This window comes from Amia ocellicauda, chromosome 8 (genome assembly GCF_036373705.1).
Source record: "Amia ocellicauda isolate fAmiCal2 chromosome 8, fAmiCal2.hap1, whole genome shotgun sequence".
NCBI classification, from domain to species: domain Eukaryota; kingdom Metazoa; phylum Chordata; class Actinopteri; order Amiiformes; family Amiidae; genus Amia; species Amia ocellicauda.
Genome location: NC_089857.1, coordinates 33822590 through 33850103, shown reverse-complemented (window position 1 = coordinate 33850103; position 27514 = coordinate 33822590). Strand labels below are relative to the sequence as shown.

Here is a 27514-nt window from a genome sequence, read left to right as displayed (position 1 = left end):
ATGTCAGTGACTATTAACTAAGAATTAATAACCATTCCCCTTCTGTTACAAGTTCAGAAAATATTTCCATTACCAGTAAACAATAAAACATGGATGTATAGTTCAGAACAAATTTACTGTATAATATGTGTAAGAAATATTCAGTATAAAAATGTTTATTATTTATTTTTTTACCATTTATATAAAACAAAGTGTAGTATAAGAAAAGGCAAAATGTAACTGAATTTTACAGTAGGTTTACAGTTTCTTCCTGAGTCATCTATATTCTTATTAGTCAGAGGTTATTGTCACAGTCTGGTAATGATTTCTGGAGAATCATCTTCAAAGGCAAGGTTGATTTTTCCAGGAGTAAAACTATTTCTTCTCAAATCTGAGGAAAAATAAAATAATTCAGTGGACATATTGTAGCAGATTTTTTTTGTATATAACTGAAATCTTATATACTACACATTTTTTTTTTTCATTTGACAGTGATGCAAAAACAAACCACCTTTGAAATATCAAAGTATGTCTTGGTTGATTTTTGTTTTGTTTTTTTATTTTATTTTTTCTCAGACATCTAAGACAATGTTCCCACTAGATATAAATACCAAAGGTTTCTTGTTTACTATGAGACTGTAATTAATATGTAATCAAAGTAGCTAATTTTTTATGGGGCACAACACGAAAGAATGCCAGCCCCAAACATCTGTTTTTATAGGTTTTCTTGGAAATGCTTGCTTCTCTTTTTTTCTCCCCCTTTTGTAGCTGACATGTTTTTCTCTTTAAAATCATTATTATGCCTAAAGAACATGCAGATTAAAGGTGATCATATATCTACTGTCATTCAGCCAGTACCATAAGAGAGTGCCTTTTGTGCTTAGAACAATAAATTGGGAGAACTCAATATTTATTCTTATCTGTCTGTAATGACTGATAGTTCCCAATGGCCAACACTATCAGGAGGAAATAGTAGACTCAAATATCAAATAATACCACTGATTTATTCTGCAATTAAGCCAGGAGCAGACGCAGATTATGACATTACCCTGTGCACAGACAAGAGCACATATTCAACTATCAATCACCTCTGCTGCAGATAGACACAAAACATCTGGTTATCCTGCTTACCTGGAAGTTTGAGTTTTTTGCAGCAGGTGTTACACTGATGTTTTTGGATGAAGTTCTTGATAGCATCATCTCCAATATTGGCAGGTCCAAACACCATTTCTTGGACACTATGATAATATGCCATAGAGAACACACCATGGATTAAATTGGATTATAGGACTATATGCCTATACTGTGCATAAGAGAGAACCATTGCTGAACTGAAGCCCACCCATTTTACATGTGCCCACTATACCATGTTCCTATTCAGTATACTATATTCAATTTGGTAAATATCATTTAGTTTCTCATTGAGCATTGTTACTATGATACCGTAACTGCACCGGTCAGGGGCGTCACAAGGGGGTAGGCATCCTAGGCAATTGCCTGGGGACCTGGGCTGAGAGGGGCCCCCCAAATGTGAACCCCCCCCCCGCTCTCTCGGGAGAAAACTCCGCCGCACCCCGCCCCCGTCTCATGGGAGAAATCTCCGCCGCCCCACATACCCTAGAATCACCTCTGCCTGGGGCCCCCATATACCCTAGAATCACCTTTGCCTGGGGCCCCCACATACCCTAAAATCACCTTTGCCTGGGGCCCCCACATACCCTAGAATCACCTCTGGCACCGATTGTACCTTATTTACTACATATAACATGGCTGTCAAATTATTTTATGCTATCGGTATCTTTCCAGTTCAACAAGATGCTAATACTTACTGTTTGTCTTCTGCTTTGATGACTGAAGGATCTGTCAGGTTTTCACCGACTCCTGGAGATGAGATAAGAGACTTTCTTTTAGTTAGCCATTTAGGCCACAAATCAAAAATCTAATTAACCAGTTCCAAGTATGCAAATAAAAGGAGAATACCACTCCTACCACCATTATTATTATTATTATTATTATTATTACTACTACTAATAGAAAAACCTTTGCTAAACCATTCTAACGTACTGGTACATATATATGATCTAACCTTGTAGATCGAGGACTAAGAGTTCTCCCCTAGAATACTCATAAGTCCAATGAGAGAAAGCCAGCACTGTTTCATCCAGAACATTCATTGGAGTGATCTCTTCTCCGTTGTTATTGTTGTACTTTTTGAAGTCTCCATTTATTTTCTTCTCTATGGTCAGCCACTCATCAGCAGAGTGGGAATAGAGCAAAGAGACATCCAAGAACCTGCAAAACAAACTCATTAAAGCAACAGTTGAAAGTCAGCTATTGCACTAAGGTGTGACACCAACCAACCTGCTATATACACAAACAAATCCATAAAAATCAGTTAGCTGGTGATCTAGGTACAATGTTTTCATTTAATAGGCAAACCTTACAATTGATTGTAGTGTGGATGATAATGGTTTACCTTGGAGAATAGGGGATGGCATGGGGTTTCACTTGATTGAATATGTGGATGAGTTTTTGAGCAGCCCTTTGCTGCTGGATTTCCTACGAAAATAATAGGGAAAAAAAGTGTTATTATTATTCACTGAGTCTCATAGAAAGATATTGTTTTAGACCAAAGTAAACAATAAACCCTCTACATTCACATTTAATCTCCCATGTCCTATGTCTTAATCTACATTCACTTTATTCTACCACCCTGATGCTGGAGATCTTTTTTTTTTTTTTTTTACTGTTTTTATGTTCTCTTTCTTTCTTTCTTTCTTTCTTACCAATTTCCACTTAGAAGTCATGCAACATCTAAATGGTTTGATATCACACTAAGATAATTTTGCTCTTTGGGTTAACCAGTTCCTACCCTGAGACACAGATGAAGGATAGTTTTTTCTTCAAATATCTTCTCCCATGTCCTGACCACCTCAGGACGGAAGGATTTCACAATGTAAACACCTCCTGGCTTCAACACATCGCCCTCCGACCAGGTGCAGACCACGGTCACGGCCCTCCGCAGCCCGCCGTCCATCTCCTCCTGAGCCAAGGGCTGAACCAGAGCAACCAAACCTCTCTGAGACCAGGAGGAGATGCTCCTGTCCAGTGTGGCTGGTGAGCTCTCTTCCAGACTGTATAAGGTCACTTGCTCACCAGCTGTTGAACATGGGAATAAATGACAGATTACCTTTTGACTCTAGAGGTGGAAATAATTTAGTGATTGATTATTTAAAGAGACCTGTAAAAAAAAAAGCATTTTTGCCCCTTTGGTAACCTCTTATCATGACAGCCAATAGCTCTGAAATGTCCCATGATGGGTTTTAAGAAAGGATGCAAAAGTAAAATGACAATGACTATTAAAGATGCTCAGTTAAAGTTAAACACGACCATCCACACTTATCAACTCATTCCTATCTTTTAAACATATTTTATTTAAATATACAATGAAGTCAGTCTAGAAACATCTCCATTGCATCATTTCCCCTCTCTGACTCTGCATTGTCCAGTCCAGTGAGTGGGTCATGGACACATCGTTCTGAATACATTCTCAGTAATTTAGAAAACGCTGCCCAGGAGATGTGTGCAAATGCATTGATTTAAATATCCATTCTTCACAATTGCACATAATATGTATTATTAAGGCTTAAAAAAAATAATAGCATGCATTATTCAGCACTCACCAAGAAGAGAAATGGGAGTAAATGGTATGGTCTGAGCAAGTCTCATCAAGTTGTTACGCTCAACAGCTAAAATGAAAATAGACCAATGTATTTTATAATTGTTTACAATGATTGAATACAAAACGGATATAGGAATAACCCTTTTCTTATGTAAATATTAAAACTGATATGTTAGTGGCTAGGATTGTTAAGATTAATTAATATGTATAAATGAGCATATGTTAAATGCTATTATCATTTTATCACTACAAGAAAGTACATTTTCCACATTATTCAGAATAATGAATGTATAATATCATACTGTCAAGATATCAACAAATGATAATTCCAGTAAGTATCCAGCATCAGGTGTTAATTTTGTACTTACAGAAATTTATTTAAAACCCATTGAAATCCTAGGAATCTGTATATATTAATTTAATAATATTCAGAAGGAGGTCTCCAAGTTTGTATTATGGTAATACCATTCTTATGGTCAGCAATACCAATGATGTAATGCACAGTGAATTGGGAAATTACAAAGTAGTGATATTGCCTCAATTAATTACCTGAATAATGATGGTCGAGGTCTTCGGTGGATTTAAATGTAGAGCCCTTTGCTGAAACACAAAATAAATGAATAATTTGTATTTTAAGCTTATTTGCCGTATTCAATTAAAATGATAAGGCATATTCACTTTTATAAAGCAACCACTTATTAAATTAAAGAAAAAACACAAGACTCCATAAACTGTTCATAATATAGAGTTCTTTCGTATGTCCTAAAACAGGAACTTAGGATTCCTTAATGAGCACAGTCATTTAGTTTTAATAGTTTTGAATGTAAGCAATATAACTATACTTTTCTAGTAATTCTTCACAGCCATGATAGAAAATATTAAAAACAAAAGGTGAAGACTTACCATCGATTCCTATGAAACTCTGCTCCCTGTGTGTGAACAGGATTGGTAAAAGATTCAATCAAACCAATTTAAAGCAACTGTAAAATACACACTTATAAATCTAGATAAAAGGAAGGTCTCATTGTGTTCTAGTTTGCTTTATATGGGGAAGAGTATTTATCAAAAAGTTCACCCAGACTCAGTTTCTTTAACATTAAAAAACAATAAACTGTTATGCTTTATTTACAAAATACAGAACAATATTGTTCGTCAATGTCTTTTATTTTATCATAGAACACTGCTAAAACTTTATTCTACCACCCTGATGCTGGAGATCTTTTCTTTTTTTTTTACTGTTTTTTGTTCTTACTTTCTTCCTTAGTGACCAATTTCCACTTAGAAGTCATGCAACATCTCCCTCTAGTGACAATCACATGTACTAACATATATGTTTCTGCATGCACATGTGAATGAGTGCTTAGGATAAGATTAGGTATTTAAAACGCTAAGTAAAGGACAGAATATATTAAAGAGAGGGCTGCCTACTTTCAATTTTTAATTCTTCTGTCCCTACCTTTAAAGCTGTATTTTGGAGCTGCGAGCTGCTAATCCTACTGCCTTTCAAAATACAAAAACAATCTAACTAACTATTTTCCCCTTAACAAATATTGCTACAGCACACTGACCATCGACTTAATTACTCTGTATCACCGGATTGCAGTTTAAATATTGTCACTTCAATGAAAACCAACAAATGTGTGTTTCATCATCCAATATCTCTGCAATTGAATTGACCTGGATTAACAACGCTAATGACACCTTTAAAAGCAGAGAATATCAAACTGAAGTAAAAGTAATAAACGGGGGACATACGAAGATTTGCGGCTCAGCGTTTTTGTCCTACTGTTCCACACTGAGGCACTGGCCTGCTCCTGTAAGAGAACCAAAACAAGTCAAAAACAACCAACAAAAATCTAAGGAATCTCCCTAACACTAGTTCCCTAACATAAACCTCAATGTAAAATGATTTAGCAAAATATATTGTGGATTATAGCACAGCAAGAAATTGATACAAAAATAAAAACTATTGATAACTGATCTGACACTGGAAACAAATATATATATATATTATAAGTCATCTAAAGAGACAGCCATTCTAGTAATTACCTGACCAGGAAACCCGAAAATTTCACTTGACTGCAACAAGTTTGCATTGCTTTCATGATGACGAAGCCTCTTTCCCATAAAGTTAATCTGTTCAACATCTGCAAATGAAGATTAGAAAAAAAACACCACAAATAACTAACAAGAACATGTATTATATTCTATAAAATACATTAACACAAACATATTAGGTTTATCACAGTAAAGCTGGAACTTAGCTACACATACTTAGTTGGCTGAAGCTGGGTAGTTTTGACCAGATGTTTATATTTCCTTTGCTCCTGAGATTTTGTGTTTTCTTTGGTGCAGCTTCCAGATTCATGGGAGGACCATGTGAATATCTATCACCTGATATCACCTGGAGAGGAAAGCAGACAGATTGTTACTGTTGTTAGGCAACATTTCTTGACATGTGTCTTCATATTTTTTGGTCTTGACATTGGCACAATTATAAATGTGCTATACTTACTGGCTCTGAAGAATCAGCAGTTTTCTCTTGTATTTTTACAGCCTTTCTCTTAAGAACTTTTTTTCGTGGCTTCTGAACTTGGTATATTTCTGAAGATTTAGACATTTCTATAAAATGGTAAACACATAAATAATTAACTATTTTTGTCTACCCATTAAATGAGAATATGTAGTGTTGCTAAAACTCATTTTTATTAATCAAACACAATGAATTACTAACTGAATGGCTATATTCATAGTAAGCACAAAGAATTAACATCCAAGATAAAGTCTGGGGTTTCATGTATCTTCTGTTTTATTTTTTAACTCAAAACTAATATTAATTAATAATTCATAATATTCTATTATATAGTTTATACATGCAATTAACAAATATAATATTTTATATATATATATATATATATATATATATATATATATATATAAACATAACTTTTATGTGAATATACTGAGAACTGAGAATATACTGATCAGGAAAAAATTGATTGCATTTTCTAATCAATTTGCATGTGTTGTATAAAATGGGTAAAATCTTCTAAAAGTGCTGCTTCCATTTTAGTTAGGGATATTGTGCAAAACACATTTGTCTGGGCTTGGACTATTGTTTTGCAGCTACAACAGGAAGGTGGAAGGTTACATCACAGGAAACATTATATTGTTCTCAGTATAAAGCTTCCTTTCTGTATATACATGTATGTACCTTTGTGTTTGCTGGGGCTCTGCAGATTGTTGGCTCCCTGGGCTCTCAGGCTGTTGCTTCTCCCGACCAACCAGCTGTCCCTTTCCAGAGGGGAGTCACACACCAATGTAAAACTTCGCTGCCTTGTGGGCAATGACTCCATACTGTCTGAGCTATTGAACAAGGAATAACTATCTCTGAACTGACCCATTTTGAGGGCCCAGCTGGCATAGTTCTTGTCTCTTTTGCATGAGCCCTCCATGCTCTGTCTCATCTGGGTTATCGGGAATATTCCAGGTTCACTGCCCTCACTGTAGGCCAGATTGACAAAGCCCCTGGCGCTTTCTTCACCATGAGAGTCTGCAAAGAGGGGGGTTTCGATGTAGTGGGATTCTTTTTTTTTGCCAGCATCCTTCTGGCTCCAGGGCAGATGACTTTCAGAAATCACTCTTTGTGTTTGATGTTCCTCTGGGTGTTTTACAGAACAGAGACTTTTAACACACGGGAGAGGAACGGGTATGCCAGAGGGGATGCTTTCATTCTTTGTGAAATCTGTCGGACACAGGCATAGGGTTTTCATTTTTGGGAAGGAGATATTCTTATGATCTCTAGTAATGGCTGAGGACTTCAGACATGAAGGCATGAGGGCTCCACACCTCCAATTGACCTCATGATCTTCAGAGACTGTGAAGGGTACTGGCTCTCTCTCCCTTCCCTCCTCTTTCCGGGTATTCAAGTCTGGACTATCAGGACGCCATTGTTCCTCCTCTTTGTTATCGCCGCAGTCCAGTGGCTCCCGCCCATAGACCAGGCTGCTCAGCAGAGAAGGTGGGGTGCTGTAGTACTGCTTCTGAATGTCATCGTGAACATTTTCCACAGACCTCACGTGCACAATGTTGCTCCAGCTATGTGGGAGCTTTTTACAGGAGCTGTATCTTTCGTGGCCCAGCAGGGCTTCCTCTACTTTCAAGCTATCAGCTGCAGATATGACAGTCAGGGTGTCCACTGTCAGGGCAGAAAGGTCCTGCAGATGACCCAAGTGACTGTCCAGAGACTGCAGAGTGTCTTTGATGAAATAAACTTTCTCTGCAACCTCTTTTAACTGCTCACAAAGCTCCTCAACCCTAAAACAAGAAATGGTAATATTCACTATTAACAAAACAATGATCTGGAATGAAGAAGCGTTCAATTTAAAACCACACACACAAGGGCTGCTGAATACCTTACTTTTCGGTTGTGGACTTTATTCTATTGGTATCACTGCAGTGGAAGTTCTCATTCTTCTCATGAAAGTATCGCACAACACATTTTTCTTCAAAATCATGAAGCTTCTTCAGATCGTCACTGCTCAAGTAAAGCTCTGTGAAGGAATACAAAAAATGTATACTTTCTTCCAACTCAAAATTATTCAAAACTATGAAAGTGTCAATTGCAACAAATTAAAAATTATGTTTGAAATATAAGTACAGATTCCACCCTGGCAATAGGATATATTAAACTATAATATTCTTCTTTAGCAAAGTAGGTGCTGGTGCTTCAATAGTGTTCAACTCTTCACTTTAAACATCATCATGGGTGAATACGCATAATGGTTACCCACTGGCAGATAAATTACTGGGAAGTAAGGTAGACAGTAAGACATGTTAACATAGTGTCTGTATGAGCTTTTTATATTAACAGAAGTTGCAGTCTGTCTTCCTTTCCAGTGATTTATGCTCTGGTGGCTTACCTTTATACATATTATTAAAGCTTGTTTTGAAAACATAGCAAGAACTTACTCAGTCCAAAACCATCATCTAGTGCCAGTTCCTTTGATCGGTGTTGATAGATGTGCAAGACAGAAAGGGTCATGTGACTCAACAGGATGAGAGGGGGTGGCAGCCATGGCTTTCCGTGATAAGTCATGATGTATCGGTACCGATTATACTTCCATAATTTGTTGGATATAGATTTCATATCAAAGTACACATTGCTGTAATATTAAAGATAAAAAAGTGATGTTTCTTGGCATCTCATTAATGTCAATTAAAGTTAACAACATGAATGCAACAATTATTGTTGGTTCAGCAAGGCATTGTTTGGGGGGGAAGGTCACTGTCATTGTTTATTAATCCTAGACTTATGCCTATTTAAAACAACTTAAAAATACAGATATTAAGTAAAGAGCATCAGTGAGATTTATCAGCTGTCTGAAATGTGTAATCATACTTATATAAAGCATTAAATATTTCTGGTTTAACCTACTTGAAGAAGGCTATTAGGGTATTGACCATTATGATGTATTGAAAAAACAAGTAGACTGCTTGCAGGAATGGCGTTAAGAAGGCACCAGGAGGGCATGGCTGGTCTTCTGCACAAGCTGTCAAACAAACAAACAAACAAAAAAGTGAGCACTGTAGAGCAATGTAGATCACAAGTGAACAAAGTTACAAGAAATATTATATATTTAAAACTGAGGAATAAAATTATTACATTCTACAGTTTCATGCCATACCCTTAGGTATTGTGTCTGATTAATTAGCTGTTCAATATAATGACAACCTGTTTAACATTAAAACAGACTGAATCTAAGAACTGAAGGAAGAAAGGACAGGTGCTATGCTGCTTGCCCCAGTTAACTGACCTAAACCTCAATGAAATCTCTCAGACAAATGTGGAGAAGCCCTGTATCACAGAAACAGTTCCAGCAGCAACACGTGTACAGTGTGATTAACACAAATATAAGTGCTTCAAAAAATGAAGGTATGAATAAAAAAGCTTTCATGGAGCTCTGGATATTGTTATTTGATCAAATCTATCAATGGTTTCTATATTGTGCTGCTTCTTCATTCCACTCTGAGCCCCCCAGCAAAAGCACAGATGTCTGTTTTTCACAGGGCAGTTTTCCGTTGCCATTCTCCAGTGTCATCGGCCCTTATGGTGTGGTATTCTGATGAGAAACATTTGCTTTGCATGTAGAACCATATCTTTGTTGCATAAAGTAAAGGCATTTTCATACAGTTGTAACAGTTTATTCGAATAGCTTTCTAAGTTGTGATTTAGTAGGTGATCCCATAAATGTGACTTTGGAATAGAGTGACAGTTACCTACCATCAATTTCACCGGCGTACACTTCACCAAATATCATCCAGTATGGCTGGAACACGACATCTTTAGCCAGTACCCAGGAAGGGGGCTCATCTGGTGAAAGAAGAGCCTTTCTGGACACCCCAAAGCTAAGCAGTACAATTGCCATCATTATCACAATGTAAAACATGTTTTTAGTCTATAAAAGAGAAAAGAAGATATTTTAGTTTTTTTAACTTAAGATTAATAGGGAACAAAAGCAATTCCTTTTTTTAGCATCATCAATATGGGTAATAGGTACATGCAAAATATCTTCACTGACCAATCACTAGCACCATAAGCATTTGTGCTTAGTAATCATGTGGAGGGTAAAATAAGACAAGATAATCAAAGACAGAAAGGAAGAGTGAAAGAAAAAGACTGAAAGAAATGCTACACATTGCATGACAGTTGTTCTCATACTCACCATCTTAGCTATCATGGTCAGATATGGGCCTGCATGTTGGTTTACTGCAAACAAGTCCAGAAGCCGCACATACCAGAAAATAATATCCAGGCAGTAAATTATTCGTCCTAATGTCTGCAGTGGCTGATCTTTCCATCTCAGTGCAAAGCCAATGACAAAAAGCACAATGGCTAAGACGTCTGTGATGTTCCAGTACTCACTGAACCAGACGTTTATCTTCTTACTGAGTTTTCCTGGCTCCGACAAGAGGACCTCCACCAAAACAATACAGGAATTAATATTGCTCTATGATATATCATACATAACTATGTGTACATTTCTAATTTAAAAAACATGTCTTTGCATACAATTATTCGTATCTGATCATATATATTGCTTACTGTAATGGTAATATTATTTTCTAATATAGATGTTAATTAAAAAATACCAAAATATAAAAAAGAATGTACAATTACATTTTAATGTGTTTATCAGACAAAGTTAGACTTAGCAATGTTAAGAAGTCATGTTTAAATTCACACTACTAGCATTTATATTGCTTACTGAAATAACACCAGGGCAATCAAGATTTAAGAGATAAGACAATTTCCGCAGCAGTTTCTGCTTTGACTGCAACAGTGTGTGATAAAATCTTCATAAAGAGGTTTTCAATGTTATAGATAATGAGGGGATCCTAATTAATAATCCAACAAAAAGGGAACTGTTAGAACCAATGAAAAGCAGGAAGCAACAGAATTATCTTGTAATTAACAGGTTTTTAGAGGACACTGAGCAAATAATATGTGAAAAATCAATTGTTTTGATCTGAATTTGCATTTGAGGAAATAGATATAAGTATTTCCTATGCATTTCCACACAAATATTATACAGTGGAGTCTGGCTTTGTACAACATGAATGAAGATACAAACTTGAATGCCCTGGAAGTAATTTATATCCCTGGTACACTATATCCTAAAAACATAAAGAGGTATATTCCTTCATGCAAAATACAAGACTGGAGCTCTTTTCTGCAGACTTGATTTTCATTTCATCTTCACTTCCCTACCTCTCTGACTTTCTCAATTGCTGTGGTGAAAATATAGAAAATGACCAGCCACTCCTGGACAGATGGTTCAGGCCCCATTTTCACCAGGACAGTGTATGTGAACAGCATCAGGAAGATCACATAGGCCATCTGCCATATGGAAAAATAAAGTTTGGCAATATACAGAGACAATATAATGGTATTTAATGGGATGGCCTGAATGATCACTGTGTAGCATATTTCAAGTACCATCACAAAAAGGAGCAAACCATAGCTCTGGGCACAATTACAGCAAAGGATTTGCCATGGAAATGTGGAAACAACGTATGGTGCTGATTGGAAAAACATGACACTTAAGGCAGTGTGACTAATTATTGCCTAGTAATGACTATGGGTTTAGAACGAAAGTGAAACAGGGGTCAAAGGAGACTCCAAGGTTAGGTAGATGTAGGGGGAACAGCACCTGTATTTTTTTAAACGTTTTTCTTAGACTGATAAACTCTTAAACTCATGTAATGTTGGAGAAGATGAATTACAAATTGTAAAACATGAAAATGGGTTATCTCAGAAATGAAAGAGAAATCACTAACCGTGTGAAACCAAAACTTCACAATAGGTGCATTGTAGAATTCATAGATCTTCCTTGTCCAGAAAATCCCTTTCTGTTGGTCTGTGAACTCTGCTTTTTTATGTCCCTTCTCAGGATCATACTCCTTCTTAAGGGATTGAAAGCAGTTCATCAAAAAGATTTTTAATGTGGCACAAATTTAATCATTCTGTGTTTACATTGCAATTAGTATAATACTAACATTATTGAATTAACAGTTCTGCTAGTTGTGATTATATTGGATTCTACATTTGGAAAATAAGTTAGCTATAATTGTATTCACATAATTCTGTATCAGTTCTTCTTGTTTCTTTGTTTTTGTATAAACTGTCATGATTCACCACAGTACCTGGGAACTGTGTGTAAATGCAGTACACATGTCACATTTACGGGAAAAGCATTATCAGTTTTGTGTAATACAGATCTTCAATAAATACAAAAATAAAGATATGTGAGCTAGTTGTATTCACCTCTAGTGAATGGTCTTTGCTTTGAGGCCCATGATTCGCACTCTCCCAGCTGAACTGGTACTCCTGTGACTGGGGAATGTGGGACATCTCTGCTTTACTTTTGAACTCCAGCATCAAAATGGTGGGAGGCAACAGGATGCTCAAAATCACCTATAAAGCACATAAGGTATATGACAATAAACTAGAAAATGTGTTAATTCTGCAAAGCATCTTGTGACTGATATAAAATTCCAAGCAAACTGTCTCTTTTAGTTACACTACACTGTCCTTCCCACCTGACATGGCTGAAGAAGAAAAAATGAAATTTGTAACTAAAAATAACTAACAGCTGCACGACTCTCTAATCTCAGAGTTTAGCCAGGCTGGACCTATTTAGTGTTTGGTTGGGAAGAGCATATGGTACACCAATACTCTGCATGTGTAGCTCTTCAAGATCCCAATGGAATGGTTTATAATAGTAGGAGCGACAATGTTAGTCTCCGAGCTTAATTGCCCTTATCATCATTTTACCTTAAACCAGGAGTTCTTCCTCATGTTCAGTCGGCCCATCCACAGGTCTGTGAGTAGCATCTGCGTGCAGGTGTGAGACACAAAGCGCCGCAGCCCAGACGACACTGCCATCTTCAGGCACGTGAAGTTGCTCCAGTTCTTCATTTCATAGGTCAGCAGTTTCATGGCCATCCTCTCATTTTGCCTGAAAGCATTGTCCAAAACATCCACGGCCAGCTCCCCAAACTCTCTAGTATACAAAGAAGAATATGTTACTACAGGTGCATACGGTAGATGTAATCTTACAGCTATAGCACACAACGTATTACTTTATTTCTTGCAGATATATATTGTTTCATGGCAGTAATAAACAAAAGGCATAACAAACGTGACATTTCATAACTGAACCAGATATTCAGTCATGCTGAGTATATTGCACATAATCTTACAACGGATTGCACAGTCAAAAAATCAGGCTGTAATATGGAGCAGCTGAAAGTAGACCTACAGTGAATATGTCTTTAACTCTTCAAAAGTGTTGTCTCCCATGTTGCTCTGCTTGGCTTCATATGCCATGGAGCGGTACAGTTTGCAAGCCACCACTGCCCTAGCCATAGCCTCTTCTCCGTGCTGCCACAGGAAAAGAGCCATTTTCTGTCTCTTCATTAGCACTGCCCACACAAACAAATCATTGAAGCTGTACGTGAACACCGGAGCTTCATTCTCTTGGGGGAAAAACAATTCGTCTTTCTGCTTCTTTTCTGACTTATGATGAAACACATGTTTTTCCTACAGGAGAATGAAATGCCGTTACAAATATGTTGATGGAACAGAACAACACAGGCTGAAATGCTGGAAAGGAGACTGGAATGCAAGATTAATATATAAATGTACTGAGCCATTCAAAACAACAAGAACAAGAAACTAAATTTGTTACCTAAGCAAAAATGTGATCAGTCGTACATACATTTTTTAACATTTGTATATTAGCTGGAAGAGCTGGATTTGTTTAGATTTATCAGCTCAATTTGTGAGAAAAAAACATTATTTAGGGATTCATATTGCATCACACTTATCTAGCAAAACAATGTGTTGCAAAAGGTTTTGTGCTGAAAAAGTATTTTGCGCAATAGTAACCTTGCATTTGTACGGCTGAGCCATTCTGAAGAAATGTGATTGTGGAATACTGTCTTCATTTTCAATTTTGCTGTTGAATTGTTTGCTCTGTGTGTTAAAGTTCACAGAATCGGCTTGACTAACTTTCTGTGTAGAGAAAAGGGAGACAAAATAGTGTGCACAATCATTGAAGCAAGAATGATGACATAAAAAGCAACAAGGCCATTTTACAACTTGCCAAACTAATAATTTTATAAAGATAAGAAAGTGAACCTTCCCTATCATTTAAGTACTTTTTTGGTGCATTACTGCATCAACCAGAAAATGAAAAATACATTGTTGTGAAGCTGGTTAGAGCTTTTAATATCTTAATAGCTGTATAAAAGTAAAATTAATATAATATCACTATATTGTATCAATATTTTAACACAGCATTTCTATTCTAGTAATAAAACATAACAATTATACAGCTTGGCCAAACATACCTTTCTTTGCCTGTAAAGGCTATTGTAAAGAACTCGGAAATGCTTGCGTGTATATGTGCTCTGATACGCTCCCCCAATTAAGTACTCAATCACCAGCCCGACATCAATCAGTGACACCTTGTAACCTGGGGGAAGATGGCCCTAAACACAAGTTGTAATTTTACATCATAAAGCATACATATGACTTATTCCACTGCAGTAAGGCAATACCAAGTTTAAATTATACTAAAGTAAATGTATTATTCAAAACCATATTCAGTATATCGATTCATTAAATGTTATTTATAAATATGTATAGATACATATACAAACATAGTCATCTCTAGAACAAAGCAAGATTTTTGTAACATTTTAATCTTTATTGTATTTTTATTTATATTATTGCTCATGCTTACCTGCTTCACTTCTCTCACAAGATGATACAGGACACTATTTGTTGGTCCCTGCTGCTGTAGAAACAAAACAAAATATAAAAGCATCTGAGACAGAGGGACCCTGGTTCATTTCATAACACTTCCACTACAAAGAAAAATAAATTCATGTTTTTTTTCACTTTACATTTGTCAGGCTTTTATACACTCCTCCCTTTGATTCACAACATGTTAATCAGCTTTACGAGAGATGAAGTCAACATGCATGTCTTCTGAACCAGACATTTCCATATCCACAAAGCAAAGAGCATAGCCACAGTTTTGCAGGGAGGACAGAGCACAGTAAATCAGGACCACCTTCCCTGATCACAGGGAGCCCATCCTCTAGCGGATAGGCAAAGTGCATGATGATCATAAATACGTTTTATATATAATTCATAATACAAAATGTTGTATTAATGGTAAAAGACAAAAATAAATTGCAGATATTGCAGATTTAACTGCTGTACATATATAACAAGAGATGTACTAATGGAGAACTGGGCCATGAGGATCAGGAGCTCCAGGGCATGCCTGAGGCGATGGTGTGATGGTGTGAGTGGGGTGTGACTACAAATGCAAAGAAAGTGCAATGAAAAGAGCAGGAAGTCACCGTGTTGTAGAGCTCCTCCAGCCGGGACACCGTGAGGAAGCGGTTCATGCACATGCCGTTCTCTATCAGCAGCTTCACAAAGCTCACTCTGTCCATCACAAGGGCGTCCAGCATGACCTGCTCCAGGGACCCCACCTGCGCAGTGATGCATGTGACTCCATAACTACAACCCTCTTACAACCAAATAGCTTTTCCTTTGTTGTAAGCACCTTGTTGAAATAAACTTCTGGTGCACAGATGACTTTTTGATCTTATATACTTATATTCTATGAATCTGAATATGATTTATTCATTTATTCATTTTAAGTTCATTCATTCATTCTTCATAAATGTAGGATTTCTAATGCAGTGTTGTTGTTGTTTTTTTGGCTCACATTAGGAATACAATTTCACTAACCACAATAAAAATATTAGATATTTTCAGGTTTCATTTTAAAACAATACAAACCAATCATAAAATGCAAATACCTTCCAGTGCTGTCCATACACTAAAATGTGCTTCTTAGCAATATCCACGCTATCCCATGCCAGTGCAATGTTCAGCTGATCAGATGCAGAGGCATTGGTCCCTGTAAAACATGAGCCAAGTTAATATAATCCTTTATGTTAAGTGGTGTATATATTGAAGTCTTCTAGTCTTTTTCGCCATCTAAATAAAATAAAAAAGTGTGTGAAAGTTACCTTTTAGCAATGCAGCCAGTATAGCTGTGCCTATATCTTGCTGATCTTCTGATTCAGCATCAAAGATAGTTATCTATTTGAGGGAAATAATACAAATATATAAATCAACCAATTGCCAGATAAAGTCCAAAATATCACAAGAGAAATCAGTGGATATGCTGACTTTCACAAAACCAATGGCCCTAGCAACAACTCCAATACACTCCCACTTCCATAGTGAATTGCTGGTTAATGCAATGCAGACATAAGTATATCTGGATTTAAACTATGCCAATAGAAGCACACAGTCACTGTTCTATAATTCACTGTCAATGGTGCCAACTAGACTATCTGTAATTTGATCTATTGTGGCAATTTTGGCTTTACTGTGGTTTCATTTTAAATACACAATAAATCACAAATAAATAAGTTATAGGTTCAACAGGGAGTTCTAACATGTTTGCATGTAATGTAAAAAAAATCTGAAAATGATTAATTGCAGAGTTAGTTTGCCACAAATATTTAACAATTCCTGCATTTATTTCTAAAAGGATTTTAAAATACAAAATGTATATTAAAATTGTATTTAAAAAAAGTATATATAGTGTTTATATTAATCAGGGCATAACATTTCCATTGCACTATATTTTGAAAAATATATATTTTCTCCATGAAGCTCAATTTGGAATGTTCCAAATATTTCAACGATAACATTTTCTGTCCTTTACGCTGCTTATTATATAATTAATCCTATTAAAGATTAATAAAATTGTGGTGAGAATGCAGGATTTTTTTAATACATTTCCAATTTCAATTCAGCCTTTGAGTGATACACTTCCAATTGTTTAGAGTTGGATGCGTCCTGGGAACAAATTAATATCCCCAGTTTTATAAATATGTAAATACATTTCACGCTTATTATTCCAATTATTCTGTTAACTCTCGATTTAGAAATTCAAAAGCTTTTGATTTGTGCCTGACTGCGAACTATACAATTCTGTTTGATTGAGATCTAAGCCAAGCTCAGATCCCCAGCCTCAGAGCACTGCTGAGATGGAGATTCACAGGTCTCAAAAGCAGGGTGTCAACACACACAATCCACAGTGGGAAAACACACAAAACAATTACTATTTACAGCTTACTGCAGAGCTGGCACTGACGCTGATACTGATGCATAATCAGATAAGTGTGGTTTGAAGAAGGCATAAAGCAGTACACTAGAATATATTTTCTTGAAAAGAAGTGCAGCTAAATGAGAAGCTTCACTTCAGGGAACGGTGAAGAATTAATTACCACAAACTAGGAGAGAGATAAATATCCCTCTTTAAAACTTTCTGTTACAACAAGTATAAAGCAGATAGAATTCAGCATACGATAGGCATGTACAGAGATTCTAGGCAATCTGTAGTATAACTCCAGATGACCTTGCAATCTTATTGAACTGCAACTTAAATATTTGGATACAGTTCTATATTAATGTGCAGTATATACAGATGGCACAAATGACTTAATGAGGCTAGTGCATATAAACTCAGGTGTTACACTAAGTATTAAGCAAACTAAGTCTTATTTAAAATCAAGCAAATACATATTGTTTGTAAGTATTCCTTAAAATACATTAAAATATTGAAAGCATTTGACAACAAATCATTAAACCTGGTAGTATGGCATTTGTTGTGTTCATGGAACAAAGTTTGTCTGTACTTGAAACTGAAGCCATAAAGATGCTTATCAAACAAATAAATTGTCTGTGTATAGCTTTTTAGGTAAAAATATCTGTAGCGTTGATGATCTGTACTCATAATAATCACCCATTTGATTTGATCAATTCCCAGTTATGTAGCTGGTACTTACGGAATCTCGGTACTCCATACATTCCATTAGAATTTCATAAAGGTAATGCGATTGTGTCTTTCCAAAATTGAAGGTGTTTTGGATCATAACAATGATGTCTTCTTTGATATCTGGATTGAGATGCCTGTAAAAAAAAAAAGATTCATAATGCTTGTTAATAAACAGGGCAAAGCTAAAAGATAGGCTGCCACTGTATTGTTTAAAAGTGACAGCACAAGGCTTTAAGCTGCCACATATCCAATTACTCTAATATGGAGCCTTCCATAAAATATACATTAATTAGTAATATTTAAAAAATTACGTGTTACAATTCAATTTGAAAAGGATACATTTAAGACAATTTGTATATACTTGTTTTTTTCATCAGGGTATGTGTACCAAAATTAGAAAATTGATTTTGAGAGGAACAGCACCTACATTAAAATATGGCCAGCATTTATTACTACAAACCAATAGTGTATAAAGGTAGAAGCTTTTTGTTTAATTGAAATTGTTCATATTGAATATATCAATGGGTGCAATCAACATGGTAATGCAGCAGCAAACAAAAATAGTAATAACACAAAAGAAAGTGTGTATGTGAAGTATTGCATCATAGAGCTTCAATAAAAGCCATTCTCACTCACCTGTCATCGGCTGTCTGTTTGTGCACAAAAGCCAGGAGGTCTGCAGCCCTGCCGGTCCCCTCGTAGACGACCACGGGCACAGGGGGAGTTCTCCTCAGATACTCCCACACCACCTGCACCACATTCGGGCCACCTTCCACCACCACACCTACCACAGGAACACCTTGACCCAACCCTGAGAAAGAATGCAAAATTCTCATGATCCATTTCCAAGTAAATAATATTATTCCCCCCCTAAATATATTAAATGCAAGGTGCACTTCCCAACCTCATCCAGATTTACACTTACTAGAGTGAATTTTTTGAAGTCCAATGTACTTTTCCAGTTTTCTCCTCAGGCTCATCTCATTCCCGTATTTATAAACAGTCCCATCATCCACCAGGATAAAGTGAGAGTGCATACTATTAAGGCACATCAGTTTGCTCAGGGGGTTGCCCAATGTTTGATAGAGACAGACAACCTGAGCAAGCAAAACAAAATAAGTCAGTTTACAAATGTAATTATATATAAGCTATTTAAACTATAATAATTCAATTTTCAAAAAGGGTGATACATCAGAGAGTGTCATGTGTTTGCTATAACATCAATAAAAATATGGCATGAAGCTGACAAAGAGATTGTGATTTTATGTAGTTCTTTTAAAATATTTATTTCATTCTTGGCAATGTGGAAGGCCCTGCTTTGTTAAATAAATGGCTTTGATAAGGGGACAAATTGCTAATAACACTGAATGCTTATAACTCAATACAGCAGTATATTGGTCTTTAAGGCTATCATCAATGGCCAAGGAGTAGCTGGTTACCATTGATCCATGGAGACACTGGACTAGATTGTGTGTGTGTGGCCTCCATGAAAAGCCGGCAATAGAATAGCAAGGGTTGGAGACCAGCTTGATCCAGGCTATAGGAAACACCCTGTACTTAAGGCAGATCCCTTTACCAGATGAGCCTGCACTGCATAAACACAGAAGAGGAAATACAATAACTACTTACATCCTTTCCTATGAGGTCACTCTGGTTTTCAATCACACCCCAAGGAGTTATCCCGATTGCATAGCTCTTTCGTAAATAATGTGCGCCATGAGTTTTCAAAGCGTCACCTACATGTCTTGATATTCCTGTTAAAAAAATGTTTATCTATTTTAATTCATTTTCACCAATCACTTTACAATGCATTTTCCACTAACAGTCACTACATTTAGGCTTTCTTATCTAAGGATATCACAGAGAAATAAGAAAACTAAAGCAGTGGTTTAGTTATTTATTTGTAAGTATATTGTAGCATGAAATGAAGCTTTAATACAATAGTTCTAGCTATATATTTTTTCTCTAATAAAACACTGAAGACCATTGTAACTATGATATAGAGTTTGCTTTTAATTCATGAATATGTAGTAAAAACAAAATCAGAATTAAAATTCAAAAATTACCGATTTGAATATTGTGTTCAGTTCTAGTCACCATGTTTCATTGGAAATCATCCAGAGAAGGACAATTACATTTATACCAAGGTTAAAAAGTATGCCACTGAAAGTCATTTACACACTAACTTCCTCTCAGACTAAAAGATTGTGCCTGGTAAATAGTTGGTAACATATACCTGTGTTAGTGCCTTGAGTCACTATCCAGGCTCCGGTTGTTTCCGCAGCTGTCATCAGTCCCTTTCCAAAGATCTGTTTAACCTTCGGAGACAGTTCGAAGTTCTGATTGCCACCATGGACTGAAATCACCAGTTTTGGCAGATCCATCTGCCATTCCTTCACCATTAAGTGTAACAGCTGGTCTAATTTGGTATCATATGAAACTCTGATGTACTGAAAATAAAAAGGAGAAGTATGAGTAAGCACCTATCATGATGTTGATGAGAATCCTGTCATGGTTATAGTTCAGTGAAATGGCTTACTTTGGTCTATGTTTACAATTGCTCCAGGTGGTCAACCGGCAAAAAGGCAAGAAGTGCCACCCAGACAAACACATATGTTTCAACCTACCCAGTTCATGATATATATTAATTTACTCAGTTTAAAATTTAAAAAATAAAAATAAGAATGAATAAAGCAGGATAAACAGTATTATGTTTCCCCAGAGAACATGTCTTTGTGCTTAATACTATTAATGAACTGTCATTAAAATATGGTTTGACCCTTCCTGCATTATGAACAGGGGATTGTTGGCAAACCTTGGCACGAGAGGAACGAGCTCCATCTTGAAAGTCAATGGTGCCAAAGGCATCTGTGGGACTGGCAAGGGTGTTCCGCTCAATGGACCATTCCTCATTCTCACTTGCCGGGACCGACAGGTGGGTTGGGGAGGTGAAGTCTAAACCCCAGTGCTCTCCGATCAGCCGACCACAGCAACACCTGAGGAGGAATGTCCAAATTCTATATGAATGGGCATAAATGGCTAGCACTAATGAAATAAACACAGCAAGAACAAAAATATGCCTTAATCTTGAGGCAGAAAGCATTGAGTATAGAAGCGACAATTTGAAAGACATACACATCATATCTGAATGTTTTGCAGTCTATCTTTATAGTAGATTGGACAGGATATTCTGCTTTTTCTTTTGCATATGATATTAATTTATGATATAATGCATAAGAATTGTACCTCTTCAATCTGTGAAGCAATATCTTACCTGATTAAGTTTTGGCACACCTGGCATCCTGGATTGCATCTGTATTAAGAAAGATACATTACAATAACATTGCCTAAAAGCTTCAGGAAAAAAGCATCTAACTCACGAAAACAGAAAATGTAAAAGTTAGTACTGGTTTTCAATTGGACAGAAGCACAAAGAAGCACAGCAAATATAAAGTTTCCATTTAAAATAACTCCTAGGTGAGTCAATGTTTTGATTAAATAGGGGCCTTAATCAAATGAATGTGTTATGACTTAACAAGCCTATAACAATACAAAGTGATTACACCACACCACTGAATCAAGTGAAAACCAAACTGCTTCAAGCATTAGTAAATATCCCAACCTGTGCGGATCTCTCGATGTTGGTATATATTTCATACATTCCCTTTTGCAGAATGTTTCTTCAATCCATGATATTCTGGACTAAAAAACAAATACGTATATATATTTATAATAATAAAATAAAAATAAAATATTAAATATTAAGATAGGCAATTTAAAAACATTCAAATTAGCAAAATCTTGTGTTTATTTAAGACAGTCAAATCAATTAGAATGGTTGATGTGTAGAGTTATTTGGTTTCCAGTTTGCACAAATCAGTAAGAATCATGTGTTTTTTCCTTTTCTATTACCTTGTACCCTTGTTGAGAATTGAAAGATACAAGGAAAGATTAATCAATTACAAAATGAGTTGATAACTCTTGGGAGTGTGGTCTTCTATTTTAAATATTGTTTCTCTGTATGGACAATGAACATCTGGAAGCTGACCTATGGTGACAATCATTTTAGTGACAGGGGCCCATCATATTTTTCCTCTTGCAATAATTCCCCCTTCAAATCTGCATTATTAAGAGCTTTCCATTTGTGATGTTCTGTGAATAATATTTCCATACTGTTTAAACATTTTATAGGGTTTAGTTAATTACACAGATCCTTCTGCAAAGTAACCTCAATGTACTTTTGGTTAATCTATAAAACTTGTTAGAATTCAGACAATGTGTACAATAAATGTATGTGAGTTACTAAGATACATTTATATTGTAAATATGTTTTTAAATCTACTATCAGCATTTCCTCTACTTTATCACATGCAAAATCTTTACAATGCTTCGCAGTTACAGGAAAGCTTTCCACGTCACTTTAGTATATTTCCTATAGTTCTTAAGACAATTTCAGCATGTTCAAAATGCATTACTTTATCTATATTTATAAAGAATCATTTTAATGGTTGTTCAAAGTAACCTTTTCAGTTTTCAATATTCATATATATCTTTAAAACTAAATGTATAAACACCAGTTCTTTGATCTACTGATTAGCATGTGAACCGTGAATATATACTATATAGGCAAACTTCCTTCCAAACACATTATTTGGAAAACTCGTAATCGAAAACGGATATTCCGATGACATTGAAGATTAGGGACACCGTTTCTAAGCAAATACAATCAGACATATTACCTTCACTAGGACTTTCATTGTACACAGTTGTTTTCTAGCTGGCCGGAGAATAAGAAAGATTTGTTCTTGGTCTTATATGTATCCCTGTGAAGAGCGTCCACCCTGTGTGACTCTCTGGGACGGGACTGAAACTCACTGACCAGCATCTAGTCCAGAAGGAAGCTGAATACAGCGGTTTCCTTTCAAAAAATACTCCAACCATCTGCTTTGAATCATCCGCGTCCGGTTTGTTTTTAACTTTGACGATTCAGTTTATTGCATGTTGTGATTTCTCTTTACAAAACAAAAACAAGAAAACGATCATATGGATTATATTTTGATAGCCCGATTGAACATTAATAATAATTGAAAGCCAGTTTAGTTTAGACTGAAGGACTAACGCTAATACTGTACCTACACAGAAACCTTAAATACAATACAATAATAATATGCATATTTAATTTCAAAAGTACATCGCCTTTCCAGCTGGCGAAGCTTCATATGTGTTTAATGAGCAAGTGTTTTGTTTATCTAAAATATGAGTAACTGTCTCTCTCTCTCTCTCTCTCACAAACATACATATATATTATACTATTGTAACATTTTACGTTAATTGCTGACTCAATAAAAAGCAAGTTGCAGGACCAGAGTACAGATTTTATTGCTTACAACTTAACAACCTTGCTATATATATATATATATATATATATATATATATATATATATATATATATTGAAGCAACGTGCAGCAGACGAGGCTAAATCCAGGAATGAACATTGGAAAAGAAGAAAATGTGGATTGACTATGCGCATGGTTTTCAAAAACTTTTGTCTCTACTTAATAGCAATGCAATTGATTTACAAGCTGAAGCAAATTTAGGAACGCAAAACAATGTACTTTTTATTTCTCCCTGCATAACGAAAGATGTTATTTCCATTTCTATTACTATAACCTACTTGAAATACATAGTATACAGCAAAGCACTCCTCTACTGTAAAGTACTCAAGGTTAATTTTTATCATATTCTTCAACTCCCTAGAATTGTAATGTGTGTTTTCCTGAGGCATCAGTTACTTAATAACTTGAGAATAGCCTTTTTTATCAGATTAAGGTCTGACCCTTAACAAGGCAGCAACACTTAAAGAGTTTCACATGACATTATGAGCAACACAATAAACTAAACACGTTTAAAAAACATTCCACTCTCAGAAAACATTTTAATATTCATTTAGTTGCAAATCAGAGTTAGCACTACTAATATACTAGGATTTCATTGGGTTCATAATTTAAAGGCATATACATATCAGTCAGTGTTGATTTTTGATGTTATTAATAATTATTTATTGTTGATGATTTGTTTGGAAAAGAAATCAATGCCGTAAAAACAAAAATATAAAAAAATACCATTTATGCTAGTCTAATAAGGACTACAAAATGTTTTCATTCTATTCCAGAATGTACTGGAATTCCAAAGAAAGAAAACGGAAACAAATGTTTATATTCTTCACTTTAATTAAGATCCCACAATTATTTTGCTCTTAACCAGCATTTTAAAATGTTGTGTGCTGTTCTTAAATATGTTTGATTGTGATTAAATACATCAAGGCCATCTCTCTGGTTAAGACTGCATAGATATAGTAATGCACACAAACCTTTCATGAAGAACAAATGCAAAAGGTATATTGAAAACAATTGTACATTGCTGTAAATGTGCATCTGGTTAAAACTATGAAGTCTGAATAATATTTAATGGTTATTTGTTTAGATACCTTCTAACATTACTTAAGAGTTGATTAGATGAAGAACAAAAACACTGAAAACTTTGAGAACACTCAAAGCAACAACAAATTAAAGTAGAGCAAACTTACTTCTAGCTTACCATCTTAGTTGCCAAAAACCAAGCAACAGACTTGGCACTGGAAAAACAGGAGAACTCACATCGAAATGGTGGAGCTCAGAAATCCTGTTCATTGAAATGCCAACCTAAGGGGAGGAGCTTTCAGATCACTACCTGGCACAAAGTGCTCTAGTCCAGGTAGGCTGTAGCTCTGAGGATTAATCTCTGGTCAGCTGTGTTTTCCAGCATCTAGTTAAGACAATTGCTGTACTAGTTCTCACATGTCCTTCCACAACCATGTATTCAACAGACAATGCAAAATATAATGTGTATACCTTTAAGAACAGGAAAAAAAAAAAAAAAAAATATATATATATATATATATATATATATATATATATATATATATATATATATATACAGATGCATTACACTGCACACTAACTTCAAGCTTGAATTAACTTAAGTATCTCGGGGAAACTATATAGCAATGAATAACAAGCTGTGAATAACGTAAGTCAGCAAAACAGGTTGAAAATCCTCAGTGCTTAAAATTCTGGAAGAAAGGCGAGCAGACTTTGAGACTACAGAACACAGGTGAGCAAAGTCCATAATTCACAATCCAGATTTCGGACAATAAGCAACTGTTGTGTTATGCTTATGTGTTGTTGTTTTGTCCTGTTTGGACAGTAGCAGTCTACACAACTAAGTTAACTTACTATGATACATTAAAAAGAAGCACATATTGTCAAGGAAGGCTTGTGAAAATACTTTTAATGCAAACATTTTACAAAACCTCATGGTTTTCAAGATTAGCAATATATACACCTTAAAAGACAAAATCCTTTTGCAACTATTTAAGTAAAGAATGTGTAAATTAATTAAACATTTCTGCTTACAAATTAGTCATGTACGACATCTGTTTAATCTGACTTCATACTAAATAGATCTTTTGTAAATCTGAAATGGATTCAGGCCCGTTAGCATTCTGGGTACACCAATTGCCAACATGCTTGTCTGAAACGTTCTGACAATTTCAGACACTGATATTTAGAACATCAATTTGCCTTCACTAACAGACAAATCACAACAAAGCTGGCAGCTCTCATTACTATAATTTCCACATCCCATGTCATGTTCATTTAATTTTTGCAAGATGATAATCAATTCAAAAACTAGGATTTTGATGTGAACTTAGTGGAAACAGATGCTGTCTTGCAGTTTGTCTGTTTAATGAAACTGAATATACGCAATTCCCTGGATGAAGCATTGGAATTCAAGTGGTATGGTTGTGCCAGCACACTGACTCGGGATATTTACAATGATGCATTTTAGGATGTCCTCTCAAGTTTCCATGCCAGTCTCAGAAGATACAGAGAGCTCTGGGTCCTGTAGTTCTGTCAGCTCAAGGGCAGGGAGAGGGACTCTCCAATACTGGAAAGAGTTGAAGCTGCAAAGCTGTTCTTCTGTGGGTGACACCTGAGGAAAATGTCAGAGATCATATAACCTGATGCACAAAACAGCATTTCACCTTGTGGGATCTAACATCACTTTTAAACTACTCAAATGCTACATTTATAGGTAGTAATTAAATTAGGCACTGTTAGAACGTGCTTAAGTATATCATTTATTATTATACTGCAACTATAACAATGTGTAGGTTGTTATGGTCCTGTCAAATGCAAGTAAAACAGTTATATTTGTATACCAAAAAGAGATCATTTGCATTAGTATTCGAGTAAAGAGTAACATGCATCTCCTGTTTTTTTACATTTAAAAATATACCATCAGTAAATGATATACTAACATAGGCCAGGTTACTTTTATATGCAACTGGCGACACCTACTGTTCCTTTTCATACAGTGTTATTATGTGAGACATGCGACATTTCTCAGATCACCTCTCCACCCCTGTGGCCCAGCTCTGGCCCGCTGCTGCTCTGTTTGGCCGGGCCTTTCTCGCTGCACGCTGCTCCGGGTGCATCCCACGCCAGGCGCCTGTCCTCCGCACGGAAGCGTCGAGAAGCGCAGCCCCACCGCGGCGCTCTGTCAGTCCGAGTGGTGTCCGGCTGGCGCTCTTCCTTTTTAATGGCCGACCTTTTGTACGATTTACGAGTTATATCTTCACATTCTTCTTCGCCGGTAAATGCTCTTTTCCTCAGCTTTGTTGCCAGTGGACATGGTGGGAGGTCAGGATAAGCTACAGGCGTAGGATAGAGATGTTCTCCACTCTGGCATCTTTTCAAAGGCACGTCGCAGATCAGAGGGTGTTCTGCCCTTCTCTTGGTCATATAGGCAGTTTATATTGCTTAATGCGACTAATGCAGAGGGGAAATAATAATACAAAGAGACTGAACACAATTTAAACCTCCCCCTCTTAACTTCAACTCGGAAAGGCTAGTCCTGTGCTCGCCCCTTCAGCAAGAGCAGTCCGCATGAAGAGTGACTATGGTTTCACTGTAGCGCCCTCTGTTCATCTGGAGGGACAGTGCAGTTCTGAGATACATCTCTACGCCTTTCATTCAACAGTTTAAATTGTTTAAAAACACCATTATATCTGAATTGTAGATATAAATTGTATGCAAGAATTAAACTATTATATATACATCATATTAATGCAAAAATGATTAAGAAACTGCAGATTACATAATAAGATGTCTGCTTGGAATAACAAGAGATTGAAAAATAAATGAATGGATCTGAGAAGAAACCAAAATATGTGACAATTGAAAGAGTGACAATTATAAAATGGGCAATGGACTGGACACATTGCAAGAAAATAAGTTATTTAATCGATCCCAATAGATGAAAAAGAGCTAGAGGATGATGGGAGGATGAAATTATACACTTTGC

At 35.9% G+C, this 27514-nt stretch overlaps 2 protein-coding genes across 3 annotated transcripts; both read right to left on the bottom strand.

The window, feature by feature from the left end:
• Positions 1-139: 139 nt before the first annotated feature.
• trpm6 (transient receptor potential cation channel, subfamily M, member 6) lies at positions 140-22999 on the bottom strand. Of its 2 annotated transcripts, none has more exons than XM_066711149.1 (39): positions 22845-22999; positions 21728-21807; positions 21380-21418; positions 20921-21101; positions 20342-20555; positions 19735-19859; positions 19031-19202; positions 18742-18916; positions 18116-18239; positions 16283-16355; positions 16070-16170; positions 15602-15736; positions 14974-15027; positions 14579-14719; positions 14115-14240; positions 13486-13766; positions 12999-13227; positions 12489-12638; positions 12002-12127; positions 11433-11561; positions 10387-10638; positions 9945-10119; positions 9099-9213; positions 8633-8826; positions 8082-8214; positions 6876-7978; positions 6177-6283; positions 5936-6065; positions 5711-5808; positions 5417-5475; positions 4565-4590; positions 4211-4261; positions 3663-3728; positions 2852-3138; positions 2456-2538; positions 2066-2271; positions 1809-1860; positions 1111-1217; positions 140-370 (listed from the first exon to the last, which is right to left on the bottom strand). In XM_066711149.1, exons 1-39 carry the CDS (start codon positions 22860-22862, stop codon positions 288-290), a joined length of 6000 nt encoding a protein of 1999 aa, XP_066567246.1. In that variant the 5' UTR covers positions 22863-22999; the 3' UTR covers positions 140-287. The 2 variants fall into 2 exon arrangements, with proteins under 2 accessions (XP_066567246.1, XP_066567247.1); XM_066711150.1 differs by having other exon boundaries at positions 12002-12124.
• A 2419-nt stretch (positions 23000-25418) lies between these two features.
• Positions 25419-27094, bottom strand: LOC136754905 (uncharacterized protein C9orf40 homolog). Its single transcript, XM_066711148.1, has 2 exons — positions 26563-27094; positions 25419-26140 (listed from the first exon to the last, which is right to left on the bottom strand). The coding sequence occupies exons 1-2, from the start codon at positions 26950-26952 to the stop codon at positions 26006-26008; spliced, it is 525 nt and encodes a 174-aa protein (XP_066567245.1). The 5' UTR covers positions 26953-27094; the 3' UTR covers positions 25419-26005.
• Between the last annotated feature and the right edge of the window lie 420 nt (positions 27095-27514).